The sequence below is a fragment of the Vombatus ursinus genome, unplaced genomic scaffold (assembly GCF_900497805.2).
Source record: "Vombatus ursinus unplaced genomic scaffold, bare-nosed wombat genome assembly UNPS02011613.1, whole genome shotgun sequence".
Classification (NCBI taxonomy): domain Eukaryota; kingdom Metazoa; phylum Chordata; class Mammalia; order Diprotodontia; family Vombatidae; genus Vombatus; species Vombatus ursinus.
Genome location: NW_020951391.1, coordinates 4255692 through 4278083, shown reverse-complemented (window position 1 = coordinate 4278083; position 22392 = coordinate 4255692). Strand labels below are relative to the sequence as shown.

The 22392-nt window shown below is 37.0% G+C and overlaps 1 protein-coding gene across 1 annotated transcript in view; it reads right to left on the bottom strand.

Moving 5' to 3' along the window:
• VAV3 (vav guanine nucleotide exchange factor 3) overlaps positions 1 to 22392 on the bottom strand; it is a 465753-nt gene that overhangs the window by 19006 nt on the left and 424355 nt on the right. Inside the window, exons 22-25 of the mRNA XM_027856780.1 lie at positions 21838 to 21872; positions 13481 to 13597; positions 12793 to 12880; positions 1924 to 2053 (exon numbers count right to left, since the gene is read on the bottom strand). Of these exons, the coding sequence (XP_027712581.1) occupies positions 1924 to 2053; positions 12793 to 12880; positions 13481 to 13597; positions 21838 to 21872 (370 nt within the window). The remainder of the gene's footprint in view (positions 1 to 1923; positions 2054 to 12792; positions 12881 to 13480; positions 13598 to 21837; positions 21873 to 22392) is intronic.

Below are 22392 nucleotides of genomic sequence, written 5' to 3'. Positions count from 1 at the left end.
ATATGAGGCTTGGCCTATGCAAAAGTATAAACACAAAAGATGTAATGTTGTGTGAAAGGAAATAAGAAGGCCAACTTGGTTAGTCCATAGATTACGTGAAGGAAGACAATGTTTATTAAGCATAGAAAAGTAGGTTGGAACAGGTTGTAAGGAATTTAAATGCCAAATGTTGTATGGTTTGTATTTGCTACTGGAGGTAATAGGGAGTCACTGAAGCCTATTGAGAAGGGGAGTGAGATAGTCAGATATTTTTAGAATGATCACTTTTGATAGGTATGTGGAGGATGGATTGGAGAGGGGAAGAGATCTGAGGCAGGCAGACTTATTTGCAGGCTCTAAATTGACCAGGTGAGCCTTGAAAGGGTAAACTAAGGTGGTGGCTATGTGAGGAAAGAGAAGTGGTGGTATGTGAAAGATGTTTTGGTAGAAGAAACAATAAGACTTGGCAAAGGATTAGAAATGCATGGTAGTGAGATGGATGGATAGATGGGAAAATGAATGAGAGAGAGGGAGGGAGGGAGGAAGAGAGAGGGACAGAGGGAGGATAGAAGGAAAGAAGGAAGGAAGAAGGGAAGAAAGGAAGAAAGGAGAGAAGGAAGGAAGGAACTTCATTGAACAAATCCCCTTAATAAAAGGATTTATTCTGCAGAATTTGGGCTCAGTCAAAAAGCCACACCCAAGGACCTAGAAGGCCACATGTGGCCTTGAGGCTGCAGGTTCCCCTGCTCTACACAAATACTCAAATGGCTCTATGACCTCATCAGTGTGGACATCCCTATATATGCCTGTTGGTGTAACTCATATCCATTTTCTTTCATAATTTTACCACAGCCAATGCAGCGTTCTCCATTTTCTCTGAACATGTTAAGGCTACCCATATGAAACACTCTCCTGATGTATGGACACTATGCTTTTATTAATTCTATATTTTTTGAGGTAGAGGGGCATTAGGGTTGGCTGCTCATTCACACTGTTGATTTCTATTAAATATAACTTCTTCTAAAAATCTTGGGTCATTTTTACATGAATTAAAAGAGTTCTAGTTTCCCCCTCATTTTGTGCTTATGAATTTCATTTATTTTTAATATGAGTAAAGAACTTTGCATTTATCCCTATTAAGTTCCATCTTGTTGACTTTCAGACTCCTGTATCAGGAACTCAAAATCTTTCAGATCCCAGTTCTGCCAACCATTCTATTACCTATCTTTCCCAGCTTCATTTTACCACTATCTTTTATCACATTTTGGAATGACTGTTGCCTTCAACTGGGAGGGAAAAAGTGTTATTGACTTAAAAGCATACAATTGTGTATACTACCCTTTAAGATGTTCTGCATTGTTATCATATGATGCTACTTTGAGAGGTGTTTTCTAAATGATTTTTAGAACAAACCTTGCATCTGGTTAACAAACTCCTTCTTTCAGAGATCATATCCTTTAATCTTTTAACATAACCTAAAGTTTCCATTGGTCAATAGTTGGAATTATCTTGGTTGGAATGCCAGGAGAATTACATGTCAGCTTTATTCAAATAGCATCGTAAAATCATCACAATGTCCATAAACATTGTGTCTAAGTTAGAAATAGTTTGGCCAATACAAAAGTCAGTGAAAAGTGGATAGATTTTGAATTAACATACCACGCACATTTCTGATAGATTTCCAAGCACGAACATAATTTTAAATTTGGCAGCAAAAAAAAAAAATAAAAAAAAAATATATATATATATATATAGCTAGACACATTCATAAACCTGTTAGCAGACCTGATTCTGCTTAGCTTCAGAAAAAAAGTCCTAGCTCAAGGCATTACCATATTAATTGGTTATCTGTCAAAACTACAGAATGAAGATGTTCTCTGCTATTGTGCCTTTAATCCTTAAGAGACAACTAATGGTATTCTAAATTATAATTACAATACTCACAGTTGCTGCTTGCTCTACTACCCCTCTGTCCAGCTGAATTTTCAGGCTCCTTGTAAGGGAACTGAAGAGTAGTATCTAAAGTTCTGAAGCCTTCTTTAAGAGAATGATGCTTATAGTATTCGACAAGTTCCTTTCAGAAAAAAAAAAAGGCACCAAAGATAATTTAAATAAGGGTAATTTTGTTCTCAGTCAATTCAACTTCTCAGACACACAATTACATGCTTTATAAAGATAATCTCTATGATGCAAACTCTTTATAAATACATAGAAGAGTAAGTGAATGATAATCTCTCCCCAGCTGCGAGGATGTGCCTGATACCTACCCAGTACCAGTTCCAGCTCTTCTAACCATTTATAATGGGAGGCCCAAACCCCCACCCCATTGCTAATGAATATAGCAGATCCCATTATTTGGCAATGGGATAGAGGGCATGAGCAGAAGTTATACCAATTTTTTATTTCAACATAGCAATTACTGCTCTTCTTTATTAAATACTTTTCCCCTAAATAAATGTAAAAGGATACAGCTGCTTGCTAACTATGTCTACTTCAAGTTTCCTACATTTTCTACTAAAAGATGGGGGGGAAAGAAACCTCATTCCCAAAATGCACAGAACCAAAGCTCAAGAAATCTTCTCTTGAGGCAGCTAGATGGTGCAGTGCATAGAGCTCCCGCCTAAGAGTCCAGAGGACCTGAGTTCAAATCCAGCCTCAGACACTTAACACTTCCTAACTGTGTGACCCTGGGCAAGTCACTTAACCCCAGTTGCCTCACCAAAAAGCAAAAAAAGAAAAAAATTCTCTCCTGAGAGTATTCTTGGACTTCTGAAGAGAAAGTCTTAGAACACAAATCATAACACCTGTGCACCTATGATTTTCTTGGGGTCAAGGATACAACTGCTTCCAATTTTCTTTTAAAAGTGAAATCTTAAATATGTCTGAAGCCTAGAATTCTGGCATTCCTAATGGTAGCTTTCATACTAAAATTCTAAGAAACAGTCAAACATACCAGTAGAGATTTTTATAGAAATTAGAGCTGGCCTAATTGGAATAGCATTGTGCTTGTGAGTGAACTTATATTTCCAGTGAAACTCATCTTATTAGATGATCATTACATCTACATGTAACGCAAGGAACATACAGTTGGAAAGAAAATCAAAGGAAAAACCACTCTTGATTTCATTATTTCATCCCATAATTACAATAAATACTGTAAAAATACAATAAATTCTGTAAACAGGGAGGCAACTAATTTACTGTAAACTTGAGCTATTCATGTCTTCAGTGTTCAACATACAATCAAGGCAAAGAATAACCTCAAAGAAGAAAAACAATAATCTAGTATTTTTAATAATTTTAAAACCAAACTTACTTCTAAGCTAATCTGTGTCAGCCCTTCAAAGTTTAAAAATACCTTGATAGATGTCCATTATCATCATCATCATCATCATCATTCAATTGGGTTGGAAGGAACTTCAGAGGTTTAATAAAATTTAATAAAATCTGCTACATAATAAAGAAATTCTATCCATGATATCTATCATCTGCTTGAACCATCTGAAGGATGATAAGCTCTCAACATAATCAAGAAGCCTATTCCATTTTTGGACAACTTTAGTTGTTAATTTTTTTCATTGAACTTATACCTAATTCTATCCATTTGATTCTGCTTTTGTTTTTTTGAACTAACACAGAATAAGTCCCCTACTAGATACTACTCTGGATTAGGAATATGTATGTGTGTACATGCATGTATGTACACATATACATATATGTATGTCTATATGCACATATATGTATGCACCATGAGCTCAGTTTTTGCATATACACACTCTGGATTAGGTATAAATGTATGTATATTTATACATACATATACATATATGTGCACTCACATATGTGTATAAATATTGTGTGCATATATGCATGTACTATGTACACATGTGTGTGCATACATACATACACATACAAACATACCTGATCCAGAGTGTGTATATGTAAAAATTGAGCTCAAGGTGTAAGTTTAGTGTATAAATACACTTGTATATATAAAAGATAATGCATGTATGCATGTATGTATGTATGTATACACACACATATAAAGTATATATCCTCTTTTTCATTTAATTTTTTTCAATGAACAAAAGTCCATTTTCTCTCCTTCCCACTAATCATTGAAAAAAAATAAACAAAATCTTTGTAACAAATATTCATAATCAAGCAAAACAAATGTCTGCATCAGTCATGCCCCCCCCACCCCGCAAATTCTTAGTCTGTCCTGTGTTCATCACCTCGGTGTCAGAGGGTAGGTAATACGCTTCATTCTTGGTCCTCTGGATTCATCCTCTTCAAAGTAATTTCAGTAATTAAGAATACAAAATGCGAAGCTTCACTGAAGCTTTTTTTTTCTCTTAATACATTACAAGAGGGAGGCTGAGAAGTAAATTCTAATTTGATTTTAATGTTGTCCTTTACTTGAATCCAAATAGGATACTAGCTATACTTTTGTACAGCACTTGCAAGAGCATCCTGTTGCTGATTCATGTGATGACTCCAAAGCATTGTTATTACATACTTATAATTTGAAAATGCTACATGGTTAGGGAGCTGCATTCTTGCATCCTTTCGAAAAGAAAAAAAAAAAGATTTCAAAGCTAACCTGAAACCCATTATCACAAGAGCCTCTAAATTACTATATCCATCTTAAACATAATTATTTTTAAAAATATTAATTACAGAGTATTGTTCATTATATATTTGTTAGAAGAACTGAGCTCAACATCACCTTCCTGGAATAATGGAATTTTGAGTCTGGAGGGAATCATAAAATAGCTGACATCCATATATGGTTATGTGACATATCATCACATTCGTCGACTCATTGAATCCCTATGAGAACCCCATGCAGCACATAATTTCAACATCATTACCCCTATAATACAGATTAGGAAATTGACATAAAGCCAATTTAAGTGACTCACCCTTGGCCATACAACCAGTTTAGTAGAAAAGGGATTGTTTCATTTATTGTATTTTTATCCCCTGTATCTAACACAGTGCCAGGCCCTTACTAAAATAAAATCTTTTGGATTAATTAATTAATGGACTTAAGGCCTGTTCACTCCCACTCCTGTGCTCCTTCCATAATATTATGCTGCCTAGTTACTACCTGTGTGACCTTGGACAAATGATTTCATTTCATGGAGGCACAGTTTCCTCATATATAAAATGAAGGGTTGGACTGCCTGACTTCTTAGTCTGAATCTATGAGCCAAAGATATTTCAAGTTCATCTATAAATGTATTTGACTTATTCATATAATAAATCTTTTCATATGTAATTAGTTGGGTAAAAATAAGTTGGTGGATCTCCTTGGATCCAAATCTTTATTTGGCTCTGTGTCTCAGTGTAACCCATACTTGTCTTAACAGTCACTGACTTCTGGATACTACAAATAACAAACAAACGAAATAAAACAAAAATCTGGCCTTTTCCTATCACATGTGACCCCTTTTCTCATTTTCAAAAAAAGCAGTGAGAAGCAGTCACTCTAGTCACCAAGGCAACAGGCAATGAGGATGGCTTAGAAGCACCACTTGGACCTGGATTTTCTGGCATCTATAACAAATGGATCAATATTAATATGTGTGTAATGGAATCAGAAACTTCTCTGGAGTCAACTAAGAAAAAAAAACCAACAAAACAAAGATTCTGATTGAACATGCTTGACATCAAACTATTTAAAAAATCATAGAAGTTGATCCTACACCTTGAAATAAAAGTATTTTTTCTTATAGAAGGCCAATTTACCTTCTCTTCTGTATCTGTTCTCCATAGGAAAGTTTCTCTGTGAGAGTCTCACAGAGATTTCTCTGTGAGAAATCAGCTAATTATGGGAAAGGATTCTAGAAATGTGTTTGACTTTTACCATTCTCCCCAAATTACAGCTCAAATTTATGGTCATTACATAGCCTCCATATTTAAGGATAGTTGACTGATAATAATGTTGATGATGATAATGATGGTGATGGTGACGATGGTAAAAAAAACAAACAAACAAAAAAACATATTTCCTTGAAATTTGCAAAGCACTTTTTTACAGGTTATCTAATTTGATCCACACAACATGTTACACTGAGACTTAGGCGCTATTAATATTCTCATTTTACAGATGAGGAAACTGAGGCATAATAATGGTCATTGATATGTTGCTTTAACATTTGCTTTAACACCTTGCCCTTTTTGAACCTCACAACAATCCTATGAGGTAGGTAATACAGGTGGGCAGCTAGGTGGTGCAGTGCATAGGGTGCCAGGTCTGGAGTAAGAAAGACTCGTCTTTCTGAGTTCAAATCTGGCCTCAGACTTTTACTAGTTATGTGACTGTGGACAAGTCACTTAAACCCCATTTGCCTTAGTTTCCTCATCTGTAAAATGAGCTGGAGAAGGAAATGGCAAACCACTCCAGTACCTCTGACAAGAAAACCTCAAATGGGGTCACTAAGAGTTGGATATAACTGAAAATGACTAACCAGATAATAAAGACATTATTATCCTCATTTTGCAGATAAAGAAACAGATTCATAATGACTATGTGATGCTCATGGTCATGTGTGACCTTTGACATTTATTACCTGAATAACTTCGGGCATGTCCCTTAATCTCCCTGTACCTCAGTTTCATCATCTGAAAAATGAGGGGTTTGAATGAAATTACTTCCAAGGCACCTTCTAGCACTAGATCTAAGACACTATGAAATTATGCACTGCCTCTCCTACATGGATGAATAAATAGGAAATGATGGGTGAGATTTTCCAGGCTTTAAGGTAGTGTTTTCTTTTTAACTCATCTGCAAGGCTGGAAGGTAAGTCAGTTACAACCACCCTCATTTTACAGATGAAGATACTGAGGCGCAGAGTCTTCTCCAAGATCATAAAGAACATTAGCTATCCAGACTGTGATTGAAGTCAGTTCTTAGCCCACTCTGGTATATGTAGTGCCCTCCCTATGAAGGATCACCAAGTATAAATGGTGAAAAATAAATGTGGGCTTCTTTGTTCATTTGTTACTAACTGCAGGACCTGAGCTGTTCTAAAATCCCAGAGGAGAGATACGCCTTAGAAAAGATGGTTCTGTCGAAGCAGGAATGCATGTGAAAGACAAGCGTCCCTTCTTGTGTCCTCAACTTGTTTGAGTCACTTTTAATTTACAATACTTTCAGTATGTACAGTAACTCAAGTAGCAAATGTGTATTATATATACATACATCTATACATATATGTATGTGTATTTTACATATATACATATATATATGCACATGCACACACACATATATATCTAGGATCAGAGATATAGGTATAAAACATACACATGCACATCTATGCCATATATATGCATATTACATATAATATCAGTACAGCTCATTTTGACCTGTGATTTTTAGCTTTTTACTGTTTTTTCTGTAGCGAGTTATTTAAACTCTGAGATTCTGCTACTTCCTATATAGTGGATGAATTTTATGCAGATGGAGCCTTATCCCACACCCATTAATCCACATCAACCCTGCATGACCGATTTTATAATAGGCAACCTTGGATGGTGACTATCTTTCCTGAGTTGAACCTAAACAACGGAAAGCAGATATTGATTGGCCCTTTCCAGTTGTGCTTCCTTTCATCCTCTTGGTTTGTCTTCTCTGATGGGAGGTTATTTTTAAAAAAATATTTTTATTTTTTGAAACTTTCAAAGCCTGCGCTCCTAGCAGTAATCTTTAGCCCTGCAGCTTTCTTTCAAGGCCTATATTAGCTACAAGGTAGAGATGCCTCATTACTGTCCAAGGAAGTTCTCCAGTCTACAGCTCAAGCTGATACATCTGGCAGAGATGTAGAGATCCCCCCCACTCGCACTTTTCTCATCTTCCAGCTGGGCGACTGTCATTCAGTATTTGTGTATCCACTTGCCACCACCCTCAAGTGTTTTCATTCCTTGTAGAGCTTCTACTGCTAGAAACCTTATCAGGGTCCAGATTCTCAGAGGAAACCTAAGTCAATTCCAGCAGTTAAAGATGCTAGAGTCTGGCTACTGATTCTGAACTGCAGTAATATTTCAAAACATATCTTTTGCTTCCTATCCTTCACTCCTTGACTTAAGAGAATGACATATTTGCCCTTGAACCTTTCCATATTTTCTTTTCACTTTTGTTTACAAACAGTGACCTTTCCCTTTAAGAAATTAGACTTTTTTTAAAAAATCATGAAAGAAAGAATGACAGACTGAAAAGACAAATAGACAGAAGGAGTAGGCAGACAAATAGACAGAAGATAGATAACTAGAAAGGAAGGGAGGGAGGGAGGGAGGAAGGAAGGAAGGAAGGAAGGAAGGAAGGAAGGAAGATTTATGGACATTTTCAGGGTGATTTGTGAAACTTTCCACAATCGGTTTAGACTTTAATCTTATTTGCAAAGTGCTTTAGATGTTTTCTGGAAGGGTGTTGTGCAAGTATCATTTGATCGATGTTTCAATGAATGATATATTGAGTAAGTAACCTATAATGATGCAATGCAAAATACTTAGCACAATATGAAAAATGCATCTGAGGTACTCTCTTCAAATGTCTTATCATTTCAGAATAAATGTGTCTCATTTTGATAGTGGTATTAGGAATTCATTTCTAAAGGAAAATTTGTAATCCTATCTCTGATTTCTCACTCAAATACACATACACATAATTGTTAAAAATACTATAAAATGATGTAACAACACAGCTTTATATAGAATTTTAAGACTTACAAAGGATTTTTTTCCCCTCCCAACAATCCTGCTAGGTTGGTGTTGAAACAAGGATGGTGATATAACCCCTTAGCTTACTATTGAAAAACAACATGATACTGTGGAAAGGGTCCTGGATCTGGGTTCATTTTTTAGCTCCCATATTACCCATGTGGTCATGAATGTCATCCAACGTCGTGACCTCAATTTACTCATTTGTACATACAGCATTCATTCATTCATTCATTCTTTTTTTTTTCTTTTTCTGGAGGTAATCAGATTAAGTGACTTGCCTAGGGTCACACAGCTAGTAAGTGTCTCTGAGGGTAGATTTGAACTCAGGTCCTCCCTCCAGGGCTAGTGCTTTATCCACTGCACCACCTAGCAGCATTCTTTTTTTTACATCACAGCACCTCCTTCAGCTTCTCCATCTCTAACATTCTCTGATTTTATGAACTGATTAGGGTGAGGAAGAGGACATAGAATGAAGACAGAAAAACAGATTAAAATGGGCTGCAAATTAATGGTATGTTTCAGATACTTTATCAATTAATTTCAAAAATCCAAATGGCCTCATAAACTTCCATTGAAAGCAGCCCTTGAAATATAAAGAGATGTCACTTAAGCTAGATCTTCAAAGACAAGTAGGATTTCAAGAGATGAAGGAGTAGGGAGAAAGCATGTCAGATAGAGGACACAGAAATGACACAGAGTCAGGAAAGTATGGGGTGTGTTCACGTGACATTGAATAGTCCAATTTGACTAATCTATCACAAACGTGAAAAGGCATAGCATGAGATAAGGAAGCAAAGCTGGGTAGGAGCTAAGAGTATGAAAAGCCCTGGAATGTTAGATTATGAAGTTTGTAGAGAACAGATCAGAGAATAGTCTGGAGATGGAGAGACTGGTCAAGAGGCCATTGCTGCGGCCTACAAGAATGGGAGTCAGCATGGCATAGGAAAAACTAATAGATTCAAACAGTCAAAAGAACTGCCTTCAGGATCCAGCTCTGCCATTGATTAGCACTGTGACATAGGAAAAGTCATTTCACAATTCTGGGCCTCCATTTCCTCATCTGTAAAGTAAGGGAATTGAACCAGATGACTGCTAAGATTGCTTTCAGCTCTAAGGTTTTGATATTACAAAGTAGGCTGATAGAAATAGGGCTAGAAGGAGATAACAGATAAAAGCAATATTATGGCAGAAGGAATAAACTATTATTACTCCTGATCAAGCACAATTTTAGAGAGAGATTCTAAGAAGCCTGAATGACCACTGGTTGGGGATAATGTAAAAAGGACTCTGGTTTAGGTCTAAGTTGGGTTAGGTGGCTTCTAAAGACCCATCTGACATCCTCCGGCCCAGAAGTTAGGGGTCAACAAAACATCCAAGTGGAGATTCCCCATAGGCAGCAAAAATGGGTCCTGAGCTCAGGGCAGAGATCAAAGGTACAGACATAGGTTTAGAATGTATCAGATTTAAGGCTATAGAAATAGACGGGATCACCAAGAGAAGGGCTATAAAAGGAAAAAGCTTTAGTAGCTATCTAATCATATGTTACTAAAGCTGTTAATAAAAGCAATATACATTCCCTAAGTATATACCTACGAAAGATAGCACAGCTCAAGGAAAGGCACTAGAGACAAAACATGGAGGCCTGTTTTCTAATTTTGCTTTACTATTAACTATTAACCTCTATGAACTCACTGACTTCCCTCTTTTGACACTATTACCACCTTGGTTCAGGCTCTCATCACCTCACACTTGGACTACTGCTGTAGCCTGCTGATTGTCTTCTCTGTCTCACATCTTTCCTCACTCTAATCCATCCTCCACTCAGCTGTCCAATTGATCTTCTTAAGGCCTAATTCCGACCATGTCGCACCCTTCTTCAATAAACTCCAGTAGCTCCCTATTGCCTCCAAGATCAAATATAAAATATTGGCTTTCAGAGTCCTTCGTAAACTGCCCCCTTCCTAACTTTCCAGTCTTCTTACACATTACTTCATCACCACCACCCCATTCCCACCACCACATACTTTATGAATTACTCTATAACCCAGTGACACTGACCTCCCCGATGTTGCTCAAATAGAACACTCCATCTCTGGACCATCCCCTACACCTAGAACTCTCTCCCTCTTCAACTATAGCTCCTAGCTTCCTGGCTTTCTTTAAGTCTTAGCTCAAGTTCTACCTTTTACAAGAAGTCTTTCCTATTCCTCCTTAACTTTAATGAGTTCTGTCTGAGATTGTCTCCAATTTATGCTGAATATACCCTGTTTGTACCTAAATGTCTTTGCGTGTCTCCCCCATTTGAGTTCTTTGAAAGCAAAGACTGGGTATTTTTTTCTTGCATTTCTTTGTATCCCTAGTGCTTAATCAATAAGTCAATAAACATTTATTAAAAGTCTATCACAAGGGGCAGCTAGGTGGTGCAGTGGATAGAGCACCGGCCCTGGAGTCAGGAGGACCTGAGTTCAAATCCGACCTCAGACACATAATACTTCCTAGCTGTTGTGTGACTCTAGGCAAGTCACTTAACCCCAGTTGCTTCCCTTAAAAAAAAAAAAAGTCTATCATGCTCCAGGCATTGAAAATACAAAAAGAATCAAAAGACAGTCTCAGCTCTCAATGAGCTTACAATCTAATGGAGAGATACTTAGCACATTGCCTGGCACATAGCTGGTAGTTTTAAAATGCTTGTTGACTGAATAACCAGCCATGTGAATGTGGTAAGCTACCCTCTGAACCTGATTTTCCTCGTCTAGTAAGTGAGGCAGTGGACTTGATGACTAGTCTAATGTATAAATTGATCATAGCTCCGAGGACCATAAAATCATAGACCTGGAACTAGAAGGGGCCTTAAATACTTCCAAGATACTGTTTGGCCTTTATAGCTCCTCAGAATTGGGTCCCTCCCTCCCTTTCCAGTTTCATATCCTTTACTCGCTTCCATCCGCTCTTCAGTGTAGCAGCACTGACCTCTTTGTAGTTCTTCAAATGTGACGCATGTGGTTGCACTGGATGTCCTCCCTGCCTAGAAAGTTGCAATCTCACCTCCTCCACCCCTTGGTTTTCCTGGCTATCTTCAAGACTCAGCTCAAATCACACCTTCTACAAGACTTTCTTCCCCCGTCTCCCCTCAACCTGCTAATGCCTTCCCCTCTAGAAATACATTCAATCTTTGTTGTTGTTGTTCAATCATTTCAGTTGTGTCCGACTTTTCATGTCAAGGTTTTCTTGACAAAGATACTGGAGTGGTTTGCCATTGCTCCTCCAGTTCATTTTATAGCTGAGGAAACTGAGGCCAACAGGGAAAAGTGACTTGCCCAGAGTCATGCAGCTAGTAAGTTTCTGAAACCAGATTTGAACTCAGGAAGATGAATGTTCCTGACTCCAGGAACGACACTCTATCTGCTGCTGCCCTACTTTCCATCTACTCTATGTGTATTTTGTATGCAGCTCGTTATTTACATGTTAATCACTCCCATTAGAACATAAGGTCCTTGTTTTTGCCTTTCTCTGTATCTTTAGTACTTGGCATAGTACACATAGTAAGCATACATAATGGCATAAAATACTTAATAAATGTTTGCTGACTGGCTAATTAATCCAACCCACTCATTTTACAGATTTAGGAAATCGATGTCCAAAAAGTTTAACTTCACTTGTCCAAGGTCACACAGATAATAAAGAGCACAGTTGGGATTTGAACTCTGGTCCTCCAATTAAATCTAACATTCATCCTATAGAAACCACATTGTCCTGTAAAGTCCCCTCCACCTCTAACATTCTCTGATTCTATGAACTGATGAGGATGGAATAGAATGCTCAGGATGTTTAAGATGGAGAAACAGATTGAAAATGTGTTGCAAATTAATGATATGCCCCAAATATTTAAGCAAGAAAGTTTTTTTTTTAATTCAACTCTTCCCATAAACATTTTGTGAAGCCAAACCTTGAAATATGGCTGAACCTATTGCAAAATAATAGATGTTTCTCTTTTAATAACTTTTCAGGATGCCAAACTTCTGGGAAGGTATAGAATTAACATTGAGACTGCACTGCACATTGAAGAGAAAGAACCTAATCAATGCTTACCATTAAACTTTTAAATCTCCTATTTTCTGCAATGTGGAAAAAGCCATCTCTTGTTAAAATCTTGATGTGTTTTGCTTCGTTATTGTACCTGTGGGCAATGCATAACTTATGAATATAAATGTGTTTTTAATCAGCCCAGATCAATAATTACCAGAGGGCATGCCCCAATAACATTACAGGAATTAATTCCAAAGACAAAATGTATACCTATGCCAATATATTGTTGACAGCTAATTAACAAAATACATCTACTAGAATATGGCTGAAGATGCAGCCAGCATCTAGAGGTAGGGAAAAGACCACAAAGAAATGACAGAAGGAGTCAATCTTTAAGTCAGTTGCTAAACCACATTCATTTCCCAAGTCTCCACTAAGAATGGATGTAGATACAGAAAAAGAACCATGCAGTAATTTTCATGGCTAGAATTTGCTAGCACATTTTTTTATTAAAATGCTTGAACATGAAAGAAGTGTAATATACCAATTAGCAGCCCATAGCATTTACTGCAGTTTTTTTTTCTAACAGATATTTTTATGTATTAATGAACTGTCTGACTATACATTACCATTGGTATAATTAGATTCCCCTCCCCCCATTTTCAGCATCAGTGTAATACATATCAGACTATCTAAGCAATTATGACCATAGGAAATTTGTAATTTCTGTAAAAGTTCTTGGCCCACTTACTTAATGCTAATTGCGTATTCTCCTGACTCTTTGGTCCTGTGTCGCACAAGATAAGTACTATTTACCCGATTAATAAGTTCAGTCTCTGCCTGCAGTCTTTCCATTGCTCCTGCATACCTGTAAGAACCAATGGCAGACAGATATGTTAACGAACTTGGAAACAGCAGGGACTAAAACAATACTTTTGTCCTAAAACAGATAGGAGCAGTTTGTTAATCCTCTCCTAACTATGGTTCCACTGTTGTGTCTGACACATTTCACATTCTTTACTCCGTTCCATCTATTCTTCAATCTAGCCACACTGGCCTCCATGCAGTTCTTCACACATGACCCTTCATCATCCAACATGATGTCATAACAGTAGGGGAATAAAAAGATTGCTAAAGTTTGGAAAAATCCTTCCCTTGAAACTGAAAATAGAATGGATATTTATATCGATCTTGAATAGTCTGGGTGAAATCCTGCCCAAATTAGGGAGATCTACTACACAACTCCTCCACATTCCCTTCAATGGAGATAAAGTTTCTCTAAGGTTCATCTATTAAAAGTCCTCATTCATGTGAAGCTATCCTTCGATTAATCAACTAAAGATTTCATTTTTGGTTTTGGAATACCTTCATAATTTGGTCCCATCCTAGCTTTTTAGTCTTCTTACTTCCCACATTATGCTTTACGAGGCAGTAATCTTGGCTTCCTTGTTGTTATTTGCACAAGACAAAGCATCTTCCATTATGTTTGCATCTTCATTGGTTGTTGTATATGCCCGGAACTCTCTCACCCATCTCTGCCTCTTGTCTTTACTGTCTTCCTCCAAGCCTCAACTAAAATCCTACCTTCAACAAGATTTTTCCAATCCTCCTTAATTTTTAAAATTTTTAACATTCTTTTTTTTAATTGAGTTCCAAATTCTCTCCCTCCCTTTCACACCTCTTCTACCCACTGAGGAGGCAAGCAAAATGATATCAATTATATATGTGAAATATGCAAAATCTCATATTCCAAGCTCTCAGATCCTTTAGTGTGGAAGCTGCCAAATCTTGTGTGATCCTATCATTCCATAATATTTGAATTGTTTGTTTCTACCCGCTTGCAATATTTTCTCCTTGAGTTCTAGAATTTGGCTATAATTTTCCTGAAAGTTTTCATTTTGGGATCTCTTTCAGGAAGTGATTGGTGGATTCTTTCAATTTCTATTTTGCTCTCTGGATCTAAGATATTGGGACAGATTTCCTTTAAAATTTCTTGAAATATGATGTCTAGGCTCTTTTGTTTTTTATCATGGCTTTCAGGTTGACCAACAATTCTTAAATTATCTCTCCTCAATCTGTTTTCCATGTCAGTTATTTGTCCAATGAGATATTTCACATTTTCTTCTATTTTTTCTTCTGACTTTGATTAATTTTTTATGTTAATGGAGTCATTAGCTTCCATTTGCCCACTTCTACTTTTTAAGGAATTATTGTCTTGAGTGAACTTTTATACCTTTTTCTATTTGACCAAATCTGCTTTTCTTCAGTGAGTTTTTCTACCTCCTTTTCCATTTGACCTATTCTGCTTTTTAAGGAGTTGTTTTCCTCAGTGAATTTTTATGCCTCTTTTGCCATTAGACCAATTCTAGTTTTTTTAAGGTGTTATTTTGGTGTTTTTTGTGCCTCTTTTACCAAGCTGTTCATTTTCTTTTCAAAATTTTCTCGTATCACTCTCATTTCTTTTCTCAGTTTTTCCTCTATCACTCTTACCGTTTTCTTTAACTCTTTTGGGAATTCTTATTGGGCTTGGGTCCAATTAGGATTTTTCTTTAAGGATGTGTTTATAGCTGTTTTCACATTGTTGTCTTCCTAGTTTTTATCTTGATCTTCCCCGCCACCATAGTAGGTTTTTGTGGCTAAGTTGTTTTTTTTTTCCTGTTTGTTCGTTTTCCAGCCTATTCCTTGACTTTGAATTTTGTGTTAAAGTTGGGCACTGCTCCCCTGAGTATGCGGAGCTTCAGATTTTTTCATCCTGCTGTTTTCAGAGTTAGTTCTGGGGGTCCACAAGGTTTTGGTGCTTCCAAAGTGCTACAATCTGGAAAGAGGTTTTTGTTGTTGTTGTTGTTGTTTTTTACTGCTTTCCTGCTGTACTCTGGTCTTTACCCAGAAAGGGTTCCTGTACCTCTGTAGCTGCAAGCTACAGTATTTCTTTTAACTCTGGAACTGTGACCAGGTCCCCTGCTTTCCTGAGACTGTAAGTGCTAGTGCTCTTCACCACTCTAGAATTGCAACCAAGACCTCACTGGTTTGCGACAGATGACAAGCATTCCTCTCCACCTTGGAACTGTGACCCAGAACCGCTTACGGGCAATAGAGCTGCTAATAAGTGCCAGCTGGACCCAATGTCAACAACAAGTCCCCCTATTCTCTTTCTGACCAGTTGTCCCATCCTCCACCACCGAGTTAAGAGTTCCTAAAGCTGCTGCTGCTATTGCTCCTGTCACCACAACTGTCACGGATGCCACTGGCACTCTCTCTCTACCTGTGCTCCTGGAAGGCTCCCACCCAGGCATAATAGATCTCTCTTGCCAACCCCCTAAATTGTCTTAGGCTAGAAAAATAACTCACTCTGACCTTTTTTTGGCTCCAAAATCTGATTTGAGGAGTTATTTTAAAGTTGTTTGGAGGGGAATGTTGGGAGACTTCATCTAGGTTGCTGCTTTTACTGCACCATCTTGGCTCTGCCCCTAATTTTCTTTAATGTTTGTTCCTCCCCTCTGAGATTGTCTACAGTTTATCCTGTCTGTCTCTTGTTTGTACATAGCTATCTGTAAATTGTCTCCCCCATTAGATTGTGAGCTCCTAGAGGGCAGGGATTAATTTTGACTTTTTTGTATCTCCAGGGCTTCTCACAAGCCCTAGCACATAGTAGTTGTTTAATAAATATTTATTGATTCAACTTTTTTTTTTTGCCCCGATCAGAGATTTTATGATGTAGGGAACTTATGATGTAGGGAACAGTGAGGAGACTCCCTCCAGTGATAGCTGACAGATCATGTTCTATCCTTAAAACATTTCCTGAAACAGTGAAAGGGTAAGTGACCTGTCCATGGCCACACAGCTAGTAAATGTCAAAGAGAGAAACAGAACTTAGTTGGGAGGCAGCTTGGTTTAGAGAATATAACACTGGGCTTAGAATGAATCAATCAATAAACATTTATTAAGTGACTAATACATGACAGGTACTATGCTAAGTGTTTGAGATACAAAAAGAGGAAAAAGGGGCAGCTAGGTGGTTCAGTGGATAGAGCACCAGTCCTGGAGTCAGGAGGACTTGAGTTCATATTTACTAGCTATGTGACGCTGGGCATGTCACTTAACTCCAACTGTCTCAAAATAAATAAATAAATAAATATCTTATTTCGCTGATTCATAATATCAGCAGTCTCAGACATAGCAACAAAAGCATTTAACAAAAGCAAGCATACAAAAGCAAATAAATATAGGTTGCTGCCCTGTGTAAAATAAATTAGAAGAAATAAAACAAAAGGCTATCTAGGTAATTATTATTCAATGACCACATTTTTGCTCCTAAAGCAACATGCAATATTATATCAATTCTCCAGAAAATTCAAACATCACCACCACCCCCCCAAAAAACAATTGCTTCAAATACTGGAATAATTCAGATAAAGCTACTTTTACAAACAGCTTTATCAGAATTATCTTCATATTGACCTTAATCTCCTATTTCATTTTGTGAGTTCAGACCTGGCTACTGCAATAAATATGGTCTAGCCCACAGGAAAAACTTCCTTTAACTGAAGGAATAATGACGTTAATAAGTTCTGAAACATTTACATTCCCCCTGACTTGAAAAGATCATGTTTCAAGTCAAGGTAATTTTTTTAGGGACAAAATAAATCCAAGTCAGTATTTCTTTAAAAAAAAAAAAAAGTTCCATCATCTGGAGGAGTTGAACATTCAAGAACATTCATAACATCCAACAAGGAGTTAACAAGTGTTTGAGTCCCTACTGCAGTTCTCACAAGGCCGCATTTGACAAAAATAGACATCTATCAATTGGAGAATGGATAAACAAATTGTGGCACATGAATGTAATGGAATATTACTTTGTTGTAAGAAATGATGTGTGAGATGAATACAAAAAAAGCATGGAAAGATCTATATGAATTGATGCAGAGTGAAGCAAGCAGAACCAAGAAAACAATATACACAATGACAACGATTTAAATGGAAAGGACACCCCGCCCCCACACACATAAAAATCAAAAGTGAATGTTGCAAAATTATAAACAACAAGCAGGACTCAAAAGAAGAGCTATGAGACCCTAACCTAACTCACTCTTTTGCAGAGGTGGGAGGCCCATAAGTGTCGTATAACGCATGTAGTTTCATACTTTTCCAATGTACTAATTAGTTGTACTGATGTTTTTCCTCTTTTTCTTTTTTTGCCTTAAAAATACTATTTATTATATAGGATGGCTCTCTGGGAAGCAGAGGTAGGAATATTGGGGGGAAACTATGGTGACATGTGTTTGTGCGTGTGTGTATGTATGTACATGTATATGTATATAATGTATGTATATATACATATATGTGTATATACATACAAATGATTAACAAAAAAGATTTTTTTTTAAAAAAAGATTAAAAAAAGAAAAGAAAGTGTATGTTTGTTTCAGAGAAGTCCTTTTTTTTCTCTATTTGGGAAGATCAAGAAGAAAGTAACACTAAGTATCTTATATGGAATTTCCTTATATGGAATTTTTATCTATATTCATCGCTGAAAGATTTTTTCTTTGTCCTCGTATCTCTGTGGCTGAAATAATAAGGGTCTTCAAAATGTTTCATTTCATTTGTCTTGTTAGGCATAAGCAGTAATATTATTCACTATAAGAGATCAAAATTACCATGAAGTCCTACAATTTGGCAAGCCTATAATGCAAGAGTTATACAGGCTGCTCCCTTGTGCCCTGAATTCCCAGACTTAATGGATTTATTTATTTTGTAAAGTGCATCTCATTTTCAGCCTCATTTAGTTTTTGCCTCTGAAATCATTACCTTTGTGACTGCAACACCCAGTAACGACATGTCGGTAATGACTAAGCTAGGATTCTTAGCCTGGGGTCCACAAAACACCAAGGGATCCATGGATAGATTTCAAAGGATCCAAGAACTTGGAAGGAAAAAACTTGCATCTTTATTTTCACAAAACTCTCACTGACATTTAGCAATTCCTCCTATTATTTAAAAACATTTTTTTTTTCCTGAGGAAGGGTCCATAGGCATTATTGAATAGTGAAGGGGGTCCATGACAAACAAAAAAAGATAAGAACCCCCTAGACCAGAAGAAGAAAAAGAAGCTTTATCTTTCTATTATCATGGCTAGATTTTTTTTTCCCTGGATATTTTCAACTTGATCACCTATGTTGTTGACACAGGACTCATTTTTTATTATGATTTCCACTTAGATTTCCAGGGAAATGAGGGTCTCACTTTCATCCAGATAGAACATGGCAGAGAAGAATCCTATTTCTGCCACTGTCTCATGTCAAACCCTTGAGTAACTTCAATTTCCAAGTCCCCTGGAGGGATCTGGGATAGAAGATAGCCAATGGCCAGAATGGGGCCAGTGAAAAGGAAGGGTGTGGATCAGGAATACATTGCAGGCTCACTCAGAACTGTAGCAGGCCCTGATCGAGTAAAAACAACTAGTTAAGATTATTGAATAAACACTCAAATAACCCAGGTTGCAGCTGTATTAGGAAGCTAAGCTAGACCTGGCCAAATCTAGAAATGTCATTTGCTTCTGTATCTTTTAGCTTCCAGAATATGAATGAAATATCTAGTCATTGTAAATTAAGGGGATCTAGGCTTTCAATAAACACTGACTGCAAACAGACTAAGAATTTGTCAGGACTCAGAGACAGGAAGATATTGCCTTTCCAGTGGAAAAGAAGACATTTACTCTACAAGGGAAGCCATTGATGAAGGAAAAAGTGCCTGAAATGGCATTTCTATCAGGGCATTGAGGAATGTCAACCATGGGAAGGCTCTTGCTTCTCCATTGGTTTGGGATACTTGAAGGAATCAACCATGACTTGAAGTAGATTCAGGGACAGTGAAGACTGCACATTGGGTGCAAGCAAATTATGTTGTGTGAGTCAGGGAGTGCTTGCAGGGGAGGGAATCGTGAAGGCTGCGAAGAGCGGGATGGTGGTGCTCACAGAGTGGTACTAATGTTCCTTCCTTTTTATCTTAGTTACAGTATGTGTGTTAAGATAGGTCAGTGTGGGCAGAAGGGGAATGGAGGGGGTGGTACTAGATATTTGATTCAGACCAGGTCCATGATACAAGCTCTTCAGGCGTTAGCACAACAGCATCTCCCATCATGGGTATGAATGCAAAGATGACACTGAGTCCCACCTCCATGACTGTACCAAAATTATCCAAAGTCTCTGGGTGTTCTATCCTATCTAATTTTTTTAAAACAGTTATTTTTCTGATATTTTAGTCAACTGTCTTTAAAAAATAACAGTTGTTCCGGGGCCTGTTTTAGTCATTTTGTTAAGCATGAGAAACTATACCACTCTTTTTGTATCACTTTGTAGATGTGTGATTTTTTTTTAAATTCAAGGGTGACCCAGGATTATGGCACAAACAAAATTTAACTAAATAGAGTTCTGGTCCCTGTACTTCAGAAACTGATAAAGGCTTGCCTCGCAAATCCTACATTGCTTATGTTCATCAATGAATATTTTAGAGTCATTACTATACTTGCATAAAGATATTCATGTGTCCACTGCATATGTGTTTTTTGGGGGGAAGGGGTGCTATTTTTTTTCTTGGGTCTAATCAGTGTAGAGAGCCCAAAGTGAAGAAATGCCCTATCTTCATGAAGACCATCAACTAATCGGCAACTTATGGTCTCATTGAGTTGCTTGGGGGTGCAAAGAAGTTAACAGACTCCCATGGGTCACTCAGTCTGTAGGTGTCAGGAGTTGGGACTTCAGCACAGTTTTCATGACTTTGAGGTCGCCTCTTTGCTATGCCACAGTTTCTCCTCTAGTCTATACATATGCACGCACAGAATAAAAGAATCTTAAAACTGGAAGGGGTTTTGGAGGCCATTTTGTACTGCCTGATGAACAAATCTGTCCTGCAAGATCTCTTACAGGTAAGTGGTCATTTAGCAAAATTAGTTGACCAGACAATAAACTAGTTGAACAGGCTTATAAACTCTTGTTTTTGTTGTTTAGTAATTTTTCAGTCATGCTTAACTCTTTGTCACCCCATTTGGGTTTTTCTTGACAGAGATACTGGAATGGTTTTCCATTTTACAGGAAACTGAGGCAAATAGGGTTAAGTGATTTGTCCAGGGTCACACAGTTAATATCTGAGGCCAGATTTGAACTCAGGAAGATGAGTCTTCCTGACTGCAGGCCTGATACTCTATCTACTGCACCACCTATTCTATAAATTCAGATGTCAAATGAAAATATCTACCATTGACTTGATCTTCCAGTCTAGTAAACCTAACAAAAATAGGAAATGACATTATGTTGGAAAACCTTTTCTTAACAGCTCCTTGAAAACACCTAGTTATCACCACTTCTTTTTTCAAAGGTGTATATAGTGCTGCAAATATTGTTTAAAAATATCTTTTTCAGTCTCATTAGCATTTCTTTTTTCAAACCTCAATTAATTTGAAACATTAACATTCTAGACACTATTCTGAAAAGTTTATGCTTTATATTGCATTTATTCTGAGCTGTGTCTGTCTAGCACCATATATGGTACACAGTAGATGCTTATTAAATACTTGCTGATCGCTTGATTCTGTCTTTTGTACAAGGTCTTTGAAATCTAAGTTTATCAGACACCTCCCTAAGCATCTACACCAGATTTTTTAGGCTCTTCCTTTTCACTCATTCAGATAACTCACAATTATACTGTCAGATTTTTTTTTTTGAATTGTTGAATCGGATCTTCTCTTTGAAATCTGCCTTTCTAAATCTAGGGTACACATCTGGTATTTGAGTGTGTTTATTGTTCCCTTCCATGGTAGTTATGAACCCTGTAGTTATACATATGATGCCTATATACATATATACAGACATATCCTCTGACAAAGTAATGGAAAGCAGGAAAAAAAATCTATAATCATAATGGCACTGTCTTCTGTATGTAAAAAAATATTTAGAGGTTACAAATGGAAATATCTATATCACAATACTCCCCCTTTCCAAAAAGTCTACACTCTAAGTTTATAGAAAATAGGTTTATATACTTATATAGCAAATAGATTTATATATATGTATATAAATATAATCATAAATAATGCATATATTTTTTAATACTTACCATGGCTGGCAAGAGTAGTCTACTGGTTTGGGAACCTATTACATGAAAAGGCAAAATACAATAAAGTTATTAAAAGGAAGCATTTGGACACTAATGATGAATTCACTGTTTTAGATCCTAGATCCAGTGTTATAAGAACTTAAGGAGTTCAGTCTTGGAAATATTCTTTGGAATCTACAGGAAAACAATGCTAAAAGAAATCCAAATCCAAATCAACAAAATGACCAATCTTGATGCTAGAGAACTGAAAATGAAGTATTCTAGGGTGGTGGACAACAGGCATGGAAAGAGATATATGCTGTCAGATATAGCCAATACATCCACTGATTTTGCTTAACTGTCCTTGGATTTTGTTCATTTGTTTGTTTTTATGAATGTAATGACATCTGGCAAGGAGTTGTTGGCTGGCCATAAAATCCCTGGGATTTGAGGTTGTCCCCAGTTTGGGAAAAGAGAAAATTACAAGGAGATCAGCCATCTGACAGGAGATCAGGGGTTTTCATGATTTGGTCATGGTAGGAGTTTTGGAACTTTTGAGGGGAACGAGATGAAGAA